The sequence below is a fragment of the Tachysurus fulvidraco genome, chromosome 4, assembly GCF_022655615.1.
Source record: "Tachysurus fulvidraco isolate hzauxx_2018 chromosome 4, HZAU_PFXX_2.0, whole genome shotgun sequence".
Lineage (NCBI taxonomy): Eukaryota > Metazoa > Chordata > Actinopteri > Siluriformes > Bagridae > Tachysurus > Tachysurus fulvidraco.
The window spans coordinates 6,191,753-6,211,296 of NC_062521.1; the positions used below are offsets into that span (position 1 = coordinate 6,191,753).

At 37.1% G+C, this 19,544-nt stretch overlaps 2 protein-coding genes across 3 annotated transcripts; one reads left to right on the top strand and one right to left on the bottom strand.

The window, feature by feature from the left end:
• Nucleotides 1-377: 377 nt before the first annotated feature.
• si:ch73-52p7.1 (uncharacterized protein LOC100321084 homolog) lies at nucleotides 378-4,713 on the bottom strand. Its single transcript, XM_027165674.2, has 2 exons — nucleotides 4,359-4,713; nucleotides 378-2,498 (listed from the first exon to the last, which is right to left on the bottom strand). Exon 2 carries the CDS (start codon nucleotides 2,296-2,298, stop codon nucleotides 1,645-1,647), a length of 654 nt encoding a protein of 217 aa, XP_027021475.1. The 5' UTR covers nucleotides 2,299-2,498; nucleotides 4,359-4,713; the 3' UTR covers nucleotides 378-1,644.
• A 4,484-nt stretch (nucleotides 4,714-9,197) lies between these two features.
• Nucleotides 9,198-19,269, top strand: ifngr1l (interferon gamma receptor 1-like). 2 transcript variants are annotated; one of them, XM_027165684.2, is made up of 8 exons: nucleotides 9,201-9,541; nucleotides 14,577-14,694; nucleotides 14,798-14,976; nucleotides 15,201-15,334; nucleotides 16,132-16,306; nucleotides 16,592-16,719; nucleotides 17,396-17,749; nucleotides 18,090-19,269. In XM_027165684.2, the coding sequence occupies exons 1-7, from the start codon at nucleotides 9,475-9,477 to the stop codon at nucleotides 17,729-17,731; spliced, it is 1,137 nt and encodes a 378-aa protein (XP_027021485.2). In that variant the 5' UTR covers nucleotides 9,201-9,474; the 3' UTR covers nucleotides 17,732-17,749; nucleotides 18,090-19,269. The 2 variants fall into 2 exon arrangements, with proteins under 2 accessions (XP_027021486.2, XP_027021485.2); XM_027165685.2 differs by having other exon boundaries at nucleotides 9,198-9,541; nucleotides 17,396-19,269.
• The last annotated feature ends 275 nt before the right edge of the window (nucleotides 19,270-19,544 follow it).

Below are 19,544 nucleotides of genomic sequence, written 5' to 3' on the forward strand. Positions count from 1 at the left end.
TTTTGGCCAAAAAAACAATGTGGAATAAAAATGTAATCACAATAAATAGAACAGAATGGAAAACAATTACGTACAAAGACTATCCTACATAAACCTAGATGATTGCAGATATTTATAATAGCAGATTTTCTTCTTTTGTATTTCACCATGTCTGTTTTCACACTGTGTCAGAGTAAGCAATAAGGAAGCTATACAGTATGAAACAATGCTGCCCCCTTGTGGACTGTCCCTGTTACACAGCTGTGCAGTATTTAGGTTCAATAAGGTTGAACTGTATATATGGAATTTTGCAGAATATTCTCAATCCAACACTTTGATTCTGTGAAATATCCATTTTATAACATCTTTCATAGTTGTGGATCAGAAATAATCAAATCTATTCCAAAAGATGTTTTATTAAGGCAGGCACACTTGTTTGGTGAAGCAGTTACCATTAAATTCTAGATTATCATGAGCCTAGATTTCGACAGTTGATATCGGACAGTAAGTATATACTATCACTTTATTAGGAAGACCATACTAATACAGACTAGGACCCCATTTGCTCTTAGAACAGCCTCAGTTTTTCATGGCATGGATGTCACCAGGTTTTAGAAACATTCCTTAGAGATCTTGGTCCATGTTAGTATAATCGTCTCAAACCGAACTACACTGAACTCATTGTGTTGTTTGTGGATCTAGTTTGAGATGAATTGTGTTTCATTAAATGTTACATAATCATGCTGGAAGTAACCATTATAACAGCCATTTAAACAATGCTGAATTTTTATTAAAGAGAGAATGTGTACCAATGTGTCCCCACATCGTCTTTCACTGTCCTCCACCAGCCTGAACTACTGACACTAAACAGATTGGGTCCAAGGATTCATGTTGTTGACTTCAGATTCTGAGCCATTTTGTCAAATCAAGCAATGTCCTGGCCGATTGTACTTTTCCGCTCACCGTGGAAGTGATGAGTGATTATTTGAGTTGACGTATTGTCAGATCAAATCAGTCTGGTAATTCCCTTCTGATCTTTTTCATTAAAAAAAATGCTTCCTCCCACAGAACTGCTTCTTATTAGCTGTAATCTCCAGAGACTGGCATGTGTTATCCTTATCCTTATGTGCAATCCTAGTGGATCAGTGGTTTCTGAAATACTCAAAAAAGCACATGTGGCACTAACAACCATGCCACAATAAAATCTTTAATATGAAACATAACTGAAACTGTTGACACGTATCTGCATGATTTTAAGCATTGTGTTACTGCCACATCATTCGCTGACTGGATAATTGCATGAATGAGCAGGAGTTTGTGTTCCTAATAAAGTGGAGGGTGAATGAATATGTGCTACAAGACAAGGGCTTAATTTGAGTGATCCGGACAGGTCCTTTCAAGTATTATCTAGATTATTTCCCAATAAATTAACAATTAACAACCATAAAATAGTCCAAATATTACTTAATCCCATATCCTGCAGTTTACCAAAAATGTTAATGTCTTTAAGGGATCTCCCAGATGAAACAACTCAAAGATTACTAGATTTAACCTCTTTATATGTGTATTTAGATAATATTTCTCTTTCTTTGTTAAAGGCATAAATAAAAATATATATAAAAAAGAGGAAAGATACGACTAAGAAACTTTTCATCCAAATACCACTTAGTACAAGAAAGATACAAATATGCTGGACATGTTGGGAATTTCATCCATAGGCATAAACATTTCAGGGAATGGAGACATGCCATTGCTGTCCACCATGGTTTTCACTGTGTATGCTTTCATCTCCGCCTTTCCCACCAACACATCAGTGTGAATAACAGCTATCCTGGGTCCCTCATGGTAAGGCATGTCCATATCTCTACCCAGCACAACATCATGGTTTTGCCCAGGCATCGAGAATGGGTATGAGACATATAGCCTCTCCAGCCTCCTCACTGTGAAGTAATGAACAGATGGCGAAGCACCTCTTTCTGAGTTGCACTTGGCCAGCGCCAGGTGGCGGACTTCTGAGTTGTTCAGCAGACGTGCAACATTAAGTGGTGAGGTGTACCACACTGTCAGACGCTTGTAAGTCACTGTACTGGGGCTGTCGTTGTGCTCCAGCAGGGAGAACGGGTGGTTGTGACAAACACACTCACTGGAGTTAATAACACTGCAGGCTACCAGGTCCTGCATGCAGGTACAGATGATGATGTGGTGCTCACTCACACTAGCCAGAGTGAACTCAGCATGCAGGATCGCCGGCATGACCAAAGACAAAACACAGTACAGAGCAAGAGCACCCACATGACCCAAAAGATTCAGCTCTGACATTGTTGCGAATCTAGAAACACTAGAAAGCCTTGCTGCTATGTTCCACTCGGAGTTATGTCTTTCTGCTATGTCACATGAATCCTTTCCAAATGGTTTTGTGCTGCTGAAAATTATAGAAAAACTTCTGTAGTGATGTTGACAGTGAGAGCACAGCCATGGACAGCTGGCTTGGCCTTAGACAGGCCCCAGAGTAGACGTTACTGTGGATGATAATAAGAACACATGTAAGAAGATCACAAAAATATCATTAATATACATATAAGCAGTCATGGCTGGTGCCGATATTCGATGCCAGCACAAAGTCTAATACCTCACAAAGCTGACAATGAAACATTTTTTCTATACACAAAACACAATGTGCTTAAGACAATAACACACACAGATTAGACTTGCAGAATATTCAGAAGGAATTTTTGACCAATCTATCTTACAAAACTCAGCTTCTCTCTCATATTCGTATTTACAGGGTGTCTGGTGTGAACAGTTTTCTAAAGATCATTCCAGAACATCTCTGTGAGGTCTGAGCTCTGACTCAAGTGCGCAGAAATGTTTTTGTTTGTTTTTTTTGGAAACTAGCAGCTTTACTTGTGGTGTCCTGCCATGGACACTGTGCATGTTTAATGTTTTCTGAGTAATACACTCATGAACAGAGATGTTAACCAGTTCCAATGATTTCTTCAAGTCTTTAACTGTCACTCTAGGGTTCTTCTTTATTTTTTACCTCATTGACAATTGTGCAGTTTGCTCTTTTTAGTCATCTTGGTTTGATTTGGGGATAGAAGCCACAGTATATCTAAATTTGTATAGACAATTTGTCTAACAGTGGACAGATGAACAGATATACTGTATCAGTGGCAATGTTTCATGAGTCTACAATCTGAACAAGAAAGAATCATTCGTAGCTTTGCTTTTCATATCATTCTGTGTATTTGTCTTCCAACCTTTGGTGGCTCTGCTGTGCCAGATTAAACAAAAATTAAACCAATTTCTTTTCATCTTTAAATGCCAGGAATTATTTAGTGATTTACTGATTCCTGATATAAACCAGCCGTCCCTGAATATAGGATTAACGTACCTATTATAACATGCATCTATTACATGGTTATGTGAGGATTTTAAACTAAATTCCATTCACCCCAAAGACTTCCGCTTGTGTCTTTATTTGTCACAGAAAGCTTGCTGTTATGGGAAACAGGCCAGTTTTAGAACCGCTGATGGAAATGGAATTTCACTTGGTCTGGCTCACTCATTATGACTAGGACGCTCATTCGGCTAATTTTGTGCAACAAAAAACCTGCACATGGCAAATGCTTAGCAAATTGCTGTTTATTCTGTTCCAGGTCCAGTGGATAGAACACACACTGCTGCCCTCATTTTCTCCCCTGACTCATGCTGGGACCACATGTGCAAGACAGAACTTAACATTTGTTCTCTATCATAACACACACACACACACACACACACATATTCATAGTATGTTATTTTTTCTAACCGCCTCTTACGCACTCTGTTATATATATATACAGTATATGTCGCCAACACTGAGATAACACTAACAGGGGAGTATCCTCGTATGTCTGACTCACACATCAAAATTTCTATCTTCGCCTGACTCACTAGTTATTCCTTTCCACTTCCATCCCGTTGTAACAATCTTTCTAACAGCAAAACAACTTAGCTTATATCTTTCCAAACATACAAATCTCAGAATCCTGTAACATGAAAGCCTGTTTTGATTGATGCCAAAAACAATAACTAGGATACCACAAGCTGGGAAGACTTAAGTATAAAGTCTTGAAAATATGTACAGTAATTATCTTACACTCATTAAAGTTAATGTCATTTTGTTATAAAAAATAATAATATCCAGCTGGGAATACGTTCTGTTCTTTCTAATACTTTCACCTCAACATCAAGCAAAGATATAGTTAATGGTTAGTTATGCAGTAAGAGAGAGAAAGACAGAGAGTGTAAGAGAGAGAGAGAGAGAGAGAGAGAGAGAGAGAGAGAGAGAGAGAGAGAGAGAGAGAGAGAGAGAGAGAAAGAACACAAATAGCTACCTGCTATTCCTTATCACTGCAGATATGTCCAGCACGAGTCCTTTTCCCAAGCCGAGGATCCAAGAGACTGATGAGGAATGTTTAAAATTTTCACTGGACTCAGTGAATCCGCCTTGCTTGCCAAAGCCACAGACAGTGTCCTAACTATCTTGCTATGCATGACCGGCCAAGTCAACTAGGAAAACCTAAACTACAGATGGAACAACATGAGGCAGTCGTTCACATATATGACGTCATTGCAGATAAAACACCCACTGACATCTACAGCAGGATTTGACTTTGGATAACAGAAAAGTTAAAAGTAGAAAAATCTGTGTTGCTTTTTTATTCTTTAACAACAATTTTATGGTTCCTTATATGAACGTACCGTGTTTCATTACGGTTCAGAATGTGTTCACACATGATGGTGTTGGGGGTGGTGTAATCTAACAGACTTTTGACTTCTTGCTTTGATTCATAGCACTGAACCACTGAACTCTTAAAGCTATGAGATCAGTCAACACTGTAAAGACAGCATTTTTTATTATTTAAAGAAATATTAAGCCACTTTAAGAGTGAAATTTTCTGGTTTAAATACCGGGACACATCTGGTTGTTGGTTACACATTTTTTTGTTTATTTATTTATCTTCTTTTTTTTTTCACCACTTTTGAATTAAGTCTTAATTCTTATTTGCTTCCTGACATCACGTGGAATGATTTGACCATATAAAATACAGGCTGGCTTATTTGAAAACTACTGAATTCCCATATAGTACTCCAGCAACAATTATTTGTCAGATAAGGAAAACATTTAAAGCAAAAAATCCTTATTACCTTTAACAGTATTAAGAAAAACAATTACACAAAACAAAAATGTACACAATTTTAAAAGTGTTTTCAATTTCTTCTCAGCCAATCCACCTCAGGCTAATAACGAGATAATTCACTTAAAGGTGGGGTCTCCGATTTTTGAAAGCCAATGTCGACATTTGAAATCACCAAAATAAACAAGCCCCTAACCCAAATAGGTCCCACCCCTGTATTTATAGCTCCGCCCACACATACATACTTAACCCAGGCATCTAATGGAAAGAAATGCGTCTTTATCATAGCTGAAGGGAAGAACAATACGATTGCAGATAAACAAACAAGCGAAAATGACACACAAGAATAATCATGCAAAGGACAAAGGCATATATTAGTTCTGTGTAACAAAGCAAAACCAACGTTACTCACCTATCAAGAAGGAAAAAAGCGCCTCGGCGTCTTAAGTAAAGTTGAGATTCCCGAGTCAATAACTCCTGAGCTAAACGCTGTTACTACACAAAACTTGGTTGTAGCTGCCTCTCTACATTACTATGATAGAAAAGAGGTGTTATTTGTGTAGTAACAGTGTTTAGCTCAGGAGTTATTGACTCAGGAAACTCCAAACTGTGAATATGTGGCCAACTTCCTGCTCCTTCAGTTCTCTCCAGCGCTGGAAAGCTGATCCTATATTAACCCGGGTCCTACTTCTTGCCTTGTCGTAAGCCTTTCTTCACTTTCTTTCTGTTTTTATTTCTTTATGTTTTTCTCCGCAGCATATTGACAAGCCCCGCCCCTTTCTGCTCATTGGCTACACGTTTGTTTTGATTTTTGTTTATTATTCGGCCCAACTCAGTTTTCTGAAGCCTTTCTCAAAAATCGGATACCCTGCTTTCCTCCGGGTACTCCGGTTTCCTCCCCCGGTCCAAAGACATGCATGGGAGGTTGATTGGCATCTCTGGAAAAATTGTCCGTAGTGTGTGATTGTGTGAGTGAATGAGAGTGTGTGTGCCCTGCGATGGGTTGGCACTCCGTCCAGGGTGTATCCTGCCTTGATGCCCGATGACGCCTGGGATAGGCACAGGCTCCCCGTGACCCGAGGTAGTTCGGATAAGCGGTAGAAAATGAGTGAGAGAGTAAATTAAGAAAAAAAACCTTTGTTCGTCGAGCGCCACCTAGTGACTAGCGCCTTAAGCACGTGTTCGTTTATCATTTTTGGATATGTCCTGATGCACTTACAGGTTTGACCAGCAGATGTCGACACGGATAAGAAAATGTCCAAACCCAAAACCAAGATCATGCAAAACCATAGGCAAAAAAGTGTCAAAGTGATTCAGACATTTTAATTTTATTTCTATATTTAATTATAATAATGAGAGAGAGATATGGATCTGTTTGTTAGCATAAACAGCTAATAATCCAGAAAAGTGAGTAAGAAAGGTAGATTGTAAAGACAGATATTGAGACACTGGGGTTGATGGAATGGATAAAATGTGATTAAAAAATTATCCAATAACCCATTTGTTTTTTCGGCACACTGTCATTACCATAGTTTTCTAGCTAACATGGCTAACGTTAGCTGCAAGGGCCTTTGCATAGCTTTGCATAAGCCTGAATTCAAGAGTTAGTTCACTGATTTTATCACGCTCTCCCGCCATACATCGTATTTCTCACACAGAAAAACTTTTTGACTATTTATCATATATTTAATAAGCCGCAGCGCCCAAAATGTATCTGTCCGCACTGCTGTGGAACCGGGTGGGAATCAAGCGCGTCTCAGTTCTTAGTTGAGCCTGACACTTATCAGCCAATCAAAAAAAAAGAGGCTACATAATAGCCAATCAGAAAATAGCACTAACAGAGTAAGATTCAATGCAACAACCAATGAAAAAAAAAATTCATTAGCAACGATATTTTTGATTGTCGGTTTGAACAAAACCTCAACACGAAACAGCTCATAATTGCGGTCAGTGATCCTTACCAAACACAACTCCTCTATTATTGTTTTGTTGTTGTTTTTGTTTGTTTGTTTGTTTGTTGTTTGGGGGGGTCACGCTTGCCTTTCTGCAAAACTTGAGAGCCCTGCAGAAAGTCTCACATTGCCCGACCTTTTTAGTAATAAAATATACCTACTTCACACAGCGTGTGTTTACAAACCTTATCCCTAATTCAGTATCCATTTTCATTGCTTTGGCTAGTAATAAATTGGGTATAAATAGCAGAACTAATGTTTATTCTATTTTCACTTTTATGTTTTCTCACGTTACATCTGTAACATCGATAACAGTAGCTAACTGAACTTTCCACTTGAGTGGATTTCAGTTTCATTCCAGTACACACAGTTCCTCAAATGACTCAAAGTTAGACTGAGGTTTAGACACAGGGTTATAATCTAAACATTTGTCAGTGCATTTCAATGAGCTGTAATTTACTGTAAGAACGATAAAGTACAAACACTTATTTTAGGAGAAATTAAATGCTGGAGAAAAGAAATGCTCGACATAAAGAAGAAAAACAGAGGAATTTATTTTTTAATGGTCAACCTTGATAATGAGCTTATAGCTCTAAGCTGACACGTGCCTTTCTGATGAACTCATGCACTTCTATTTTGTTCACTGTCGTATGTTGTCAGTGGCAGATACAAGACCCCCAACTGTGGAAAACAATAACACCGATGGGACTTGGGTCTCAGCTACAGTATAAAGCTCAGCACAAACAGACCTTTAGCTGGATCACAGACATGGTTTGAAATAAATACTTATCTTCCCTGGGGACCCAAACAAAAAGTAATTGAACCATGCCATGAATGTGCCAAGGATATCTACACAATATAAACACCAGGATTGTGCTGGTTGATAGGAAGCACACGACGTATGCATAGCACAATAAACCCACACAATATAAGCATAGTTATAAGCACAATATAAGCATAGTTTTTGGTTTGTTTAATTTGCTTATCATGATTTGACTGTATGTTCATGATGTTTTACATGTCAAGAACAATCCAGTTTTTTTGCTTCTCATTCATTCAATCATTAATTTATGAATTAATCCATTCATCTTCGGTAAGCATTGAATCACTTCTTGCATTTATCCTTTATTGAGGTAAGATGAACACAGATTTTCCAGTGGAAACCCACAGAGAAACATGTGAACCTCAGTGGTATCCTAAATCTGTAAACCATTCATCTGCTGAGCCATTCAAGGAGACACGTCTGAGATGGCATTTTTAATAGTGACTACGCCACTGCCTTTAATCGTAAGCACTTACTTTAAAAATTTAGGGATAGAAAATATGGACTAAAGAAGGAAATAGCTTTTTTGTCTTAATAAGATACAACAAAAAGCAATCCAGTTAAAAAAAGACCATAATTGAATGAGAAAATTGATTGAAATACTCATATAATAGGAATATTATTGTATACTGCAAAATATTTCTACATGAATAGTCAAATTTGCAGTTATCATCACTGCAACTTTGGTTTGTTCTAACAGTATGGTTTCCAGGTCCATTACTTTGGAAGCAGGTGAACTAGGACTTTGACCTGTTTTCTTCTGTTTTGTCGTTTAAAATCACAAACTGACAGTTAATTGTTTGTACAATTTGATAACAAAAGAAAAACAATTAAATAAACTGAAGACCTGGGATTGTGAGCACATGATATAAAACAATGTTTCTGATTTAAGAGCACTAATAAGATATGTTTGGTTTACATTAATCTGTCGTACTGGTCACCAACTCAAGAACAACGTGGCTTTATTATCGAGTTCACAAAAATGCAGAGCTCCACCTTTCTTTGTGTGTGTGTGTGTGTGTGTGTGTGTGTGTGTGTGTGTGTGTGTGTGTGTGTGTGTGTGTGTGTGTGTGTGTGTGTGTGTGTGTGTGTGTGTGTGTGTGTGTGCGCGCGCGCGTTTGTGCGCGTGCGTGGGTGCGTGCGTGCGTTTGTGCGCGTGCGTGCGTGTTCGCACAAACTGGCTCTGTCCTAAACGCCGCCGTGTTTGATGGGTCTTGCATAGGACGTAGAAGCCTTTGTTTTAGACACTACTTAGGGCGCCTAAATACCACAAGGAACTCGTTTGTGATCGAATCAAAAAATAATGCGTCGGGAAGTCCGTGGAGTTTGAGGGGAAATTCAGAAATGTTTGCCAACTGTTAAAGGAAACCGTTTGTGGAGATTGAAAGATTTCACACACTGCTATAACTGGATATTACTGACATCAAACTTCAGCATTAACGACGTGGAAGGAAAAATGTTTCCAATAAGCGGATGAGCGTGTGATGAAATTTCCTGATTGATTTCTGACACATTTTATAAATCTCCGAGAGACACAATGCTGAAGTCGCCGACATTCACCTTCGTGTTGTGTGTTTACGTTTGTCTGAACCGCGCCTTGTCTGGTAGGTAAACACTGCTAACTTACACTAATACTAGTTTACCAGCTGTACCTCCTTTCTCAAATAACGTATTTAAACATTAGGAATTGTGCTAACATGGCTAGTTAACTCGAGCTATCTACGTTAGCATCTGTAAATTAACTCTGTGAAGCTGTTAGCTCGCTAGCTGGGAAAATGTGTTTAATGACACAGATTTAAAAGCTAAATATAATCGATAATATAAATATAATCGATAATAAAGACATCCTGTGGTGAAGACATAAATATTGTTGTTGTTATTGGCAACATTAATATTAGGTAAACACATGATTAACTCATAAAACAAGCATTTCATTTGTAACATATTTAATGTTGAAGACATTCACGGTGTTAAAACCAAAAATGGCTGAAAATCCGTATTTTGAACCTGTTTTCATTTGTCACACAAGGTAAAGTGAACACGACCCTGAGGCCTGATCACCTGATAAACCTTTTATTAATGTCGTCTTTGTAAAGAAATTCGGTTACATTTCAAAAGTGTTTCTGTGAGTAAAGAAAGAAAGAAGCGGTTGCAGTGACGATTTGTCACATAGACATAAGATGGCGGAAAAACTGGCTTTCCTTGTTTGTGAATGTGGGCAAGGAAGAGCAAAGAGATGTGCGCGTGGGACAAACTACATGGACCACCGATTGGTCGTTGGGAACAGAGGTGTTCAGTGATTGGTTGTTATATATATATAAATATAAAACTGTCTGTGCCTTCGGGGTGAGAGAAAGGGGGCATTTTCTTTCCGTCCATTTACAGTGACCCTAATCTGTGACCTCATGTATATGGAAAATGTTAGAAGGCACTTCCCTCCCAGGGTGTTAATGCTTCCCTGTAATTCAGCATGAGCAGCAATTTGAAAAATAGATAAATAAATAATGAATTTTTGTCTTGCTTTAATGTGTTTCAGAGGAAGCAAGTTTTTGTGCTACTTTCACATATGCAGCCATTAGAACTGGCAACATGAGCAATGCGACAGAGTTGAGAGAGTTTAAGCTTTATAGAATTATAATGCCACTTGGTGCAGCAACTACTGATTACAGTCAAGACAACACGCTGCTTCTCCTCGAGCTCATATGATATCTCTCACACACACACCCCCACACACAAGAATTTCATATACAAATTCCCTCCCTTTAGTTGTTTCATTTTGTCAGTAAGAAACATGATGGAATTATGTTTGTGCCACCCTTTGCTAAAAGTTTTTACTACTGCAACCAGTAGTATGATCACTTACTGGATATTTTTTAGTGTTGTAAGAGGTCACTTACACAGGAAAAAATCGGCTATATATGTGACCGTGGCATTAGCCTTTATCTCCTGCATTTGGTAGTCATGAGCTGTCTGGCCAGTGGAAATGGGCAGAAGACCAAATTTCCAAGATTTGCTAAATGTTGACAATTCTGTTTTAACTTTCTGTTGGATGCTGTGTGCAATAATATTTGTAATTCCGTAATGACTATACTAGCCTCTGTTCACATAACGTTATTGTGGTTATTGCATGTGATTTCAGGATTACAGAAAGAGGAAGGTGGTGTCTAAGCGTGGGCTGAGCATTTGGTATCTTGGCATATCACGAGCATGAGCTGCTGCTGGGTTGGTGCATAAAAGATATGCACGTCTAAAGCCTAGCATGTTTAAACTTGTTTAATCACCTTTTATTCTTCCCAGTGTCTTTGATGGGTTAAATGGCTCAGTAATGACTGTAAGCATCATGTCTGTGCTGGTGCAGTGTTTGTGATGGTGTACTTTTATTATTTTTTTAACCACTGCCCTATGTGTTTGTTAGATATTTTGACACAGCATGGTGTTGTTGTGGCGTTTCATTCTGCGTACAAAAGTGTTAACTAAACATACCTGCCTTTGTGTTCAGAAGTTATGCTTCACCCCTTGTTGGTGTTTGCATAAATGTAATTCTTTCTTTTATATTTATTCTTAATTCTCCACATGAGATCAAGTTCTGTACATCCCGTATTTTGTTCTCATCACCCCCAGACACAGTAGAAGCAAAAGTGTTCGGCAGTGCTGTTTTTTTTTTTCACAACATGGTTTTTTATTTTCACACTTCTAAACCACAAAGGTAGCCTACTCTGAATGATTATAAGAAAATGCTTCAGAGGTGCTTGTGGTTAGAAACAGAAAGCATGTTTAGGTTAAACCACAGTCTTCCTGTTTGTTTATTTATTTATCTTATTTAATAATTTAATTATTTTTAACCAGGATGTCACCAGAATAGTGCTACTGTAACAGTGACCTGCAGTCTAGAGGGTTTGCGACCAGCAATCACAAGCCGTAATATATTCATGGTATCTGTTTTATCAAGGCTTGTTTATTTAGATTTGAACTTTTATTTTTTTATTAGTATCTGAGACCTATTTATTTATTTATTTATTTATTTATTACATTTTGAATGCAAAAAATAAATAAACATTACTGCTTTTCACTGTCATGTAAATAGTAATGAGGAGAAAAACATTGTTTTCTTAATGTTTATTTCCCCATGCTATATAGTGAATAGCTTATTTTTAGTGAACTGGTTATAAGGATGTACCGTGTTGAATGGATGTGTTTGTAGCTACAAGCTACTGGCTTTATTTAAATATTGATTAATGTCCAAATGACAAAAGTACCTCCCTTTTTAGATACAAGTTTCTATCAAAACCGATATGTAAAACCATTGTAAGCTTATTCATTGCCTTGCTATTGTTGTTGTTATTGTATTCATTGTATTAATCATGCTTGAAAAACCTAAAAAAAAAAAAAACCATCAATATTTAATCCCACAGCCTCTAGGCAATAGGGTTTGACACAGGGTTTGTTACTGGGGCCAAAACTGGCTGTTGTCTCTGAGTAGAAGTCACATCAACACAGAATCAAGGCTTTTTATGAGATCGGGTATGTGGAAGAAAGCAGACAGCATGCTCTACATGTCCTAGTATGTACATAGCATGAGCAGCAAGTTATGTCAAGTCGTGATCTGCTGTCATTGAGGAAGTACGTGTTTGCCATCAACCTCCCCGGTTGGGAGAAATTGTATGACAAGGGAGAGCTGGTTGGAAATTGTCAGGTTCTCATTTTTGAGAGTGGCTTCTCAACAAAATCTCTTACATTGTGTTTCGCATTTATCACATTATTGTGAGCTGAAAAAGAGAATACCTGTGGTAAAAAGTAGCATGCTGAGCCAAAAAAATAAGAGTTCATTCTTGGTCAGCAGTTATGGATTACAAAGCCAAAAGGTTTTTAGTGCAGTCCCAGTTCTTTTAAGAAGAAACAGAGTTTTTTTCCCTTTGGTTTACACGTTCAGGGGGAGAGCTGGCAAAATCCAGTGTGCATTTTTGGTGATTCAGAGCCAGACACAAATGGGATGAAAACCATTGAGTTTGCCATGTGATCCAGTAATTAACATAACCAGCAGATGGCATGATATGAAATGCAGTTCAGTTGAATCCTACACAGTGATTAACCATAACAGTCCTACAGTGTTGGCGGCTAGTTGAAGTTTTTTCTCAGGCCTCTGTGAGAACGGGTGCTAGTTGTTCAGCTCGCATTTTACTGTAGTCAGAGGTTTATACGTGCTAGGTTCTGTGTACATCCGGAACGTGCAAAAACTGCTGAAAACAGAAAAAGGCTTTAAGACTTCCTTTTCTTCGAGTGTGGCAACAGACATTTACAGCATTTTCCCACTTCCTTTTAAAGTCTCACCGGTAACCAAACATTTTGCTAAAATGAAGTTTTTGTCGTATTCTGTCCAAAATACTTGTAAGTACTAGCATTAAACAGTTACAAATCACCTGTAGTTGAATGCGTTGTGTGTTGTTTTTTTGTGTTTGTGCATGATCTTGTCTTTGAATTTGGTAAAACAAAGTCCTGCATCTTTTTTTTTTTTTTTAGCTAGAACCAACTAATTTCTTCATAACACAGTAAGCAGCTTAATAAGTTACGACTGACTCCTCATAACTGCAGTCTAGTTGGTGGTGACGTTGACCAGTGTGATATTTCCTGGTGTGTTGCATACTTTCCCACGCATGTTCAAGAATATTTCTGATGCTATGACGGTGCTAATAACCTCGATATGACACCGGGCTGATGATTTAGCTATAACAGCTTTAAAAGCTCATAATTTAATTCTCACAAGAGATCAATGCACAAATACTCCTTAAAAGCAACTTCCATCCTCTGTCCCATTACAATCTTGTCTTAAAACATGATTGTAAAGGGACAGAGGTTGGAAGTTGCTTTTAATGTGTATTTGTGCATTGATCTCTTGTGAGAACTAAATTATGAGCTTTTACAGCTACAGTTGTGCAAAACGTCTACAGGATTACTGCTTTCCCAACGCTTAGAGTTAGAGATAGGAATTATCGACACACCCAAATTAAACCCATGGGTATAACATAATTACATGCTTTTCTTTTTAACTTTTTTCCATGTTAATGTGTAAATTAGTTGCTCTCTGCTGTGGTCAAGTTCCTGTTTGTTGAGACATCCTGTGTAGAACTCGTCAGACTTCAGCTACATCTAATCTTAGAACACCGTTTGGGGACCTTTTAGGGAAAGGCTGAATTATTTTATTCATTCATTTATTTATTTATTTTTGAAATGTCATTCCTGTGACTGTTTCTCATAAGTCCGTAAGTTTTGATGACTTTCTGCGCTTTTTGCTTACGCAGACATAATGCAGTGCCTGTTTTGCAGAAGTGGAAATCTTAATGAATCACAACACACTAGCAGGTTGAGACACAATGAAACTTGGGAAATCTTTACCAGTGAATCTATTTCTTCATACTGGAAGATGTCAGTAAATAAGACGTCAGTAAATAAGAAACATGTTTCTTGCTAACACTACCAAGACAAACAGAACTAAAACCATCATTCCATTGATCCTTTCATCCAAATATACATACAGAGGACAATTAATGGAAAACATTAAAACATCTTAGTAAGGTGCTGAAACTTGAACTAATAATAGTTTAATACATGCTGATAATGTTTCTGTACTACTTTTTTCCACAGGTCCCGTCATAACCGATGTCCGTTTGACATGCCACAATTTTAAGAATGTGTTATATTGGAACTACAGCGCACCCGATCCGAATCCTGAATTCAGCATAACAATTAGAGGATATGAAAAGTAGGTTAATTACTAAAGCCTAATATGGGACTTAATTTGATTAGATTACAGTAAATAATTGCAATTAAATAAAAATGTTTAATTGTTGTCTGGTTATCTACAGTGCAGACAAGTCAGTTCTCACCACCAATCAGACTTACCTGGATATCAGTGAATACACTCAGCATGCTGAGGATGGTTACAGCGTACAATTGACAGCTCAAGCCAACGGATCAGAACTTAAAAATTCATCTGCACGCATTCTCTTTAGCTATAACGAGAACATTCCCACTGATTTTAAATGTAGGTCAAAACCAAACAAACAAGTAAACACACCATTCCACACAAGGACATTAGAGATTTCCTTTCATTATTATTATTTTTATTATTATTATTATTATTATTAGCAGTAGTTTTTAAAATACTTAACGTCAGTTGCTGTTTAAGGTAAATAAATGTCTGGAGCTACATTCTGGTCTCCCCCTTCTCCTGTTTCCTGATTACATTGTTTGAATGTTTTTATTTAGGCGTGGTGGACTTCCCACCATTGAAACTTTCTGTCACTGACCGCAGAGTCAACCTCTCCTTCACTCATCCCTTTTATTTCCATAATGCTGAATCCCTCAATGATTATTTTTCATGCAAGATTTCTTATAACAAGGTAAGATTTTCACAGGTGTCAAGCTCAATTTCACCTATGACTCCTGACTCATTTTACTCTCGACTCTGGTCTCAAGATCTGTGTATGTTTAAAAAGAAAATGTCCATGGAGCTTGAATTCAAAACCGATGGGACAGACCATTCTTACCATTTATATATATATATTTTTTTATTTTTTTTATATATAGCCAGGTATAATGACTGTATATCCTATAAAAGTGGTTCCATTCAGTTTTTTTTTTTTTAAGTTTAAAGGCAATGCAAATCAGTCAGCTTCATGCATGAATCAGTAAAACAGTTAAATTAAATCAGCAACAAAAAATGCAAAGATTTTCTCTCTGAGATTCTTCTACCTAATCATCCATCCTGCAAAAAAAATGCAGTTAGTGAAAAGTTGAGCAGATCCAAAAGAAATTCTGTTACCAAAATCTGCTGTTTGCATCACATCACATATTTGTGTTGTTGATAGACTCTACTGTATAATGTACTCTTAACAGGTCTAACACATTGTTTTTGAACAATTGTGACTTTTTTAATTCCCTGAATGACTTCTACATGAATACACAGATAATCAGAGTCCTCTGCTGCCCTCTGTGGTGATTAGAATGATAAACGTACTCTTTGGGGCTGTTTGTTTGTTTGTTTGTTAGTTAAGGGCCAGGTTAAAATAACTTCTGTTTTTGTCTGCAGCTTTATTTATTTATAAACAATAAAGCTGTTATTTAGCATATTAACCCACAAACAATTATTAATGTACTTGTAGTGGTTATATCATTAATAGTCATGGTTCCCCATCAGACGGAGAGAATCTGTGAACCCTGTTATGTGGAAGATGTTATGTGTACAGAAGAGTTCGAGCTATCTGAGAGTCTTTATGGGAAATGCATGGATGTACACATCATGGGATCTGTTAATGGCATACCAACTGAAATTGACAAAAAGGTGTGCGGCCCTGAAGCACCTATTGTTACAGGTAAGCGTCATCAGTCTGTACCGACTGAACGAAATAACTAATATATATGAATTAATATATTAATATAAACTGTTTTATTTAAATTAGAGCTGTGCTCTTAGAAAATTAATCAATAACTTCTGACCAATCAGATTTGAGGATTAAATTGATTATAATTATGCTGACTCTATACAATCAGGTCTACTCAAATATCTGTTTGTTTAGAGTCAGCATAATTATAATCATTTTAATTAGAGTTGAGTATTTATTTTAATCGCTTTTTGTTGTTATTGTTGTTGTTTACAGATTGGACAATGATTATAACCATTTTGCTATGCTCTGGGTTCAGCATTCTGCTCCTAACAATATGGGGAGTCATTATGTACAAGAAACTGATTCAGTCTGACTCTCAAAGTGCACTCTCCAAACTCCTGGTACTGTAAGCTTTTGAACTATTTTTTGACGTTGTTTTAACCCTGAAAGATTCAAATATTTATGCTTTGACAATTTATATATGTATTTTTGCATATTTGTATTTGTACTTAAAGCACCAATTAACAAAGATGACTGTGAAACTACAAGCGTGTGACAAAAACATTAGACACGTTTATCTTTCGTAATGAAAAAGCATTTGTTCTGTTGTCATGAAGTCATAAGATTGAAACCCGACAAAGCCACAGCCATCTATGGTCAAGGGAGCAAAATTAGGCCAGCTTTTTGGGTGGGAGGGATGTCGCTCTCTTTTCCCACAGCAATGCTAGACAGGCACTGTGGGAGTTCATGTGGAAGAGAACATATAGCACTGTTACGTTACAACGCTACAACATGAGCAGAAGTAGTTTGCTTCACATGTCAGAGGATGCATGTTTTAGTCCTCATTGGTCAGGTTGAAATTGGCATGGCCAACTTCCAAGCCAATGGCCAGTTGGATTATAAATCTTAGCTTATCTATTACTGATTTTGTTTCATGCTGCACAATATCGAGCCTCATAAACCTATCCAGCAATCTGACTGTTTTAGACTTCTAGAGCAAGTTTGCTTAAAATAAGACTGCAGATGTATTATTTGATGAAGAGAAGCTAATTTAATGCCAATTTGTGTCTCATGCAGGGAATAGTGAAAGCTGATCACGTCAATGTGCCCGAGCAGCCCACTCTGTCCAAGGTGACCTCTGTAGGTCACACCCCTCTGCTGGAGACCACCGATCAGATCTTTGTAGACACATCCACCTCCAAGTTTGAAGACAACTCTCACTTCCCCAATCACTTCATTTCTAATGTAGCATTGACAGAAAAGCAAGAACACCCAGATGAGGAGGAGGAAGAGGAGGATGAAGCAGATTCTGAAGTCTTTGACAGTGGTAACAGCTTCTCAGGCTATGACAGCCATAAGTTCCCTATTGACATGGGACAAGGAGACATAGTAGAAGCCTATGGGCCGCGTTAGCATAATGTGCATCATTTGGTAAGCAAAACTATTTCAAAACCTTTTCCTGTTCTTGAACTTGGAATTAATTCCCAAATGTTCAGTAATAAAAAACACCTTTTTCCCCCTAAAATGAAACCGTCAAGCTATAAACCTGGAATGGGTACCATTTGTGTTTTAAACGCTTTCATAAATGATTTAATAATCCCTGTGAAGCTGCACTCCCATTCCCTCCAACTCGTTTGGCACTGTTTCAACTAGTGTCTCAATTTACCTCACTGTAAAGGTTTTTAGGTAATACACAATCAATTGAGTGGGAAAATAAGGAACTCCTTGGCAGCTTCATTGCTGACTTAATATAGTTTTTGCTTTGTTGTAGCACTGTTACACACAGCGCTGGAAAAGGTTTTGACGTTAAAGACATTCAGCCAAGCGGATAACCCAACGGATGTGGAATAAAGAATGTTGATATTGCTCACAGGATGGATGGGACCTTCTGACTGCAGGAGATAATGATATGATATGACATTTAATTTATTTTTAAATGTATAGATTTCATTTTGTCAGTTGTGTTCAGATGAAGTCGTTGGGTATTTTATTTGTTTGGCAAGAAACAAAGACTGTGATACTGTGACTTACGGAGACTAATTAGATTTTTGACAATTTGCCTTATTATTTTCTATTAAGGTTTTAGTTTGGGGGGAGTTTTTTTTTTTTCTTTTTTTTCCCCTTTTATGTATGTATCATCAATGATGATTAAGAGTTGAACAATGTAATGTCTTCTATTGTCCGAAAAAGAGCTGAGGTCTCTTTGAACATGCCAAGTTAATGTACTTAGTCATGTACTAGCTGTTTGAGGACTAACATTTTCCATTTGATGCCTTGAATTCTGCACAGACAGCAAAGTCTTTAAGTACTTTAAATAAGCAAAAAATGATCCATTAAAAGCCTGCTTTTCCAGTATTCTGTAAGCATTGTGGCTATTTGCTAGTATAGTTGATAAAATGATTCTAATAATACAGACCTGATTTTTTTTTTATGTATGTATAGTACCAATCCATGCACTATGTTCCACTGAACAGAACCATGACAAAATCAACTGTATAAGCATTAATTTTTCAGCAGCAGCATGGACATAACCGCACCATATAATAAATCAGTAAAGATTCTTCTGCTTTGTATAACATGTATCAAAACTACGCATGCATTTATATACATCTCCAAAGATTTCTATCAAGCTCCTACTATTCACTGCATTCGAAACACGTATTACTGTCGACACTTAAGTGGTGTTGACACTCAATTCTTTTATTGATTAATCAGTTGGTCTTTTTTTTTTTTTTTTATTCATCGGAAGCACCTTATCTAAATACTGCTGTTAATGCATTATTGATAAAGCCAAATAAACATTCCGCTTTGAGTTGCTTATGTACAGTATGACTTTTTTTAAAGCTGTAACTAAACCGTTGCTACAGTTGCATATAATTGGATTGTTGTGAGTTTGTGCATGTCCAAGCTTTTTCTGTTTGAAAATTCAATAAACAAACTTTGTATGTAAATAAATGAATAGAATTTAATTTTTTTTATGCATGTTAGTTTTTGTTCATTTCACAAATTAATGAACAAAATATTGCTTTAATAAAGTTTTCCCCTTGAACACATTAAAATACATTAACAAGACAATGAAACTCATTTAATTAGAATGACAATTTAACTACATAGTTCTTGTTTCACTTGCATTATTAAAATATATATATTTTAATAAATACCAGAAAAATCTCACCGCTTCAGTTGGCGCATGCGCGTTGCAGAGACGGCAACAGAGGACCTGACC

What these genes read in the sequence shown, in the direction of transcription:
- si:ch73-52p7.1 (XM_027165674.2), bottom strand. Translation starts at nt 2,298, where the DNA reads ATGTCAGAGCTGAATCTTTTGGGTCATGTGGGTGCTCTTGCTCTGTAC.
- ifngr1l (XM_027165685.2), top strand. Translation starts at nt 9,475, where the DNA reads ATGCTGAAGTCGCCGACATTCACCTTCGTGTTGTGTGTTTACGTTTGT. An exon ending in TGAAGCACCTATTGTTACAG is followed by an intron (nt 16,307 to 16,591) that starts GTAAGCGTCATC and finishes TGTTGTTTACAG; the next exon opens with ATTGGACAATGATTATAACC. An exon ending in GTGCACTCTCCAAACTCCTG is followed by an intron (nt 16,720 to 17,395) that starts GTACTGTAAGCT and finishes TGTCTCATGCAG; the next exon opens with GGAATAGTGAAAGCTGATCA.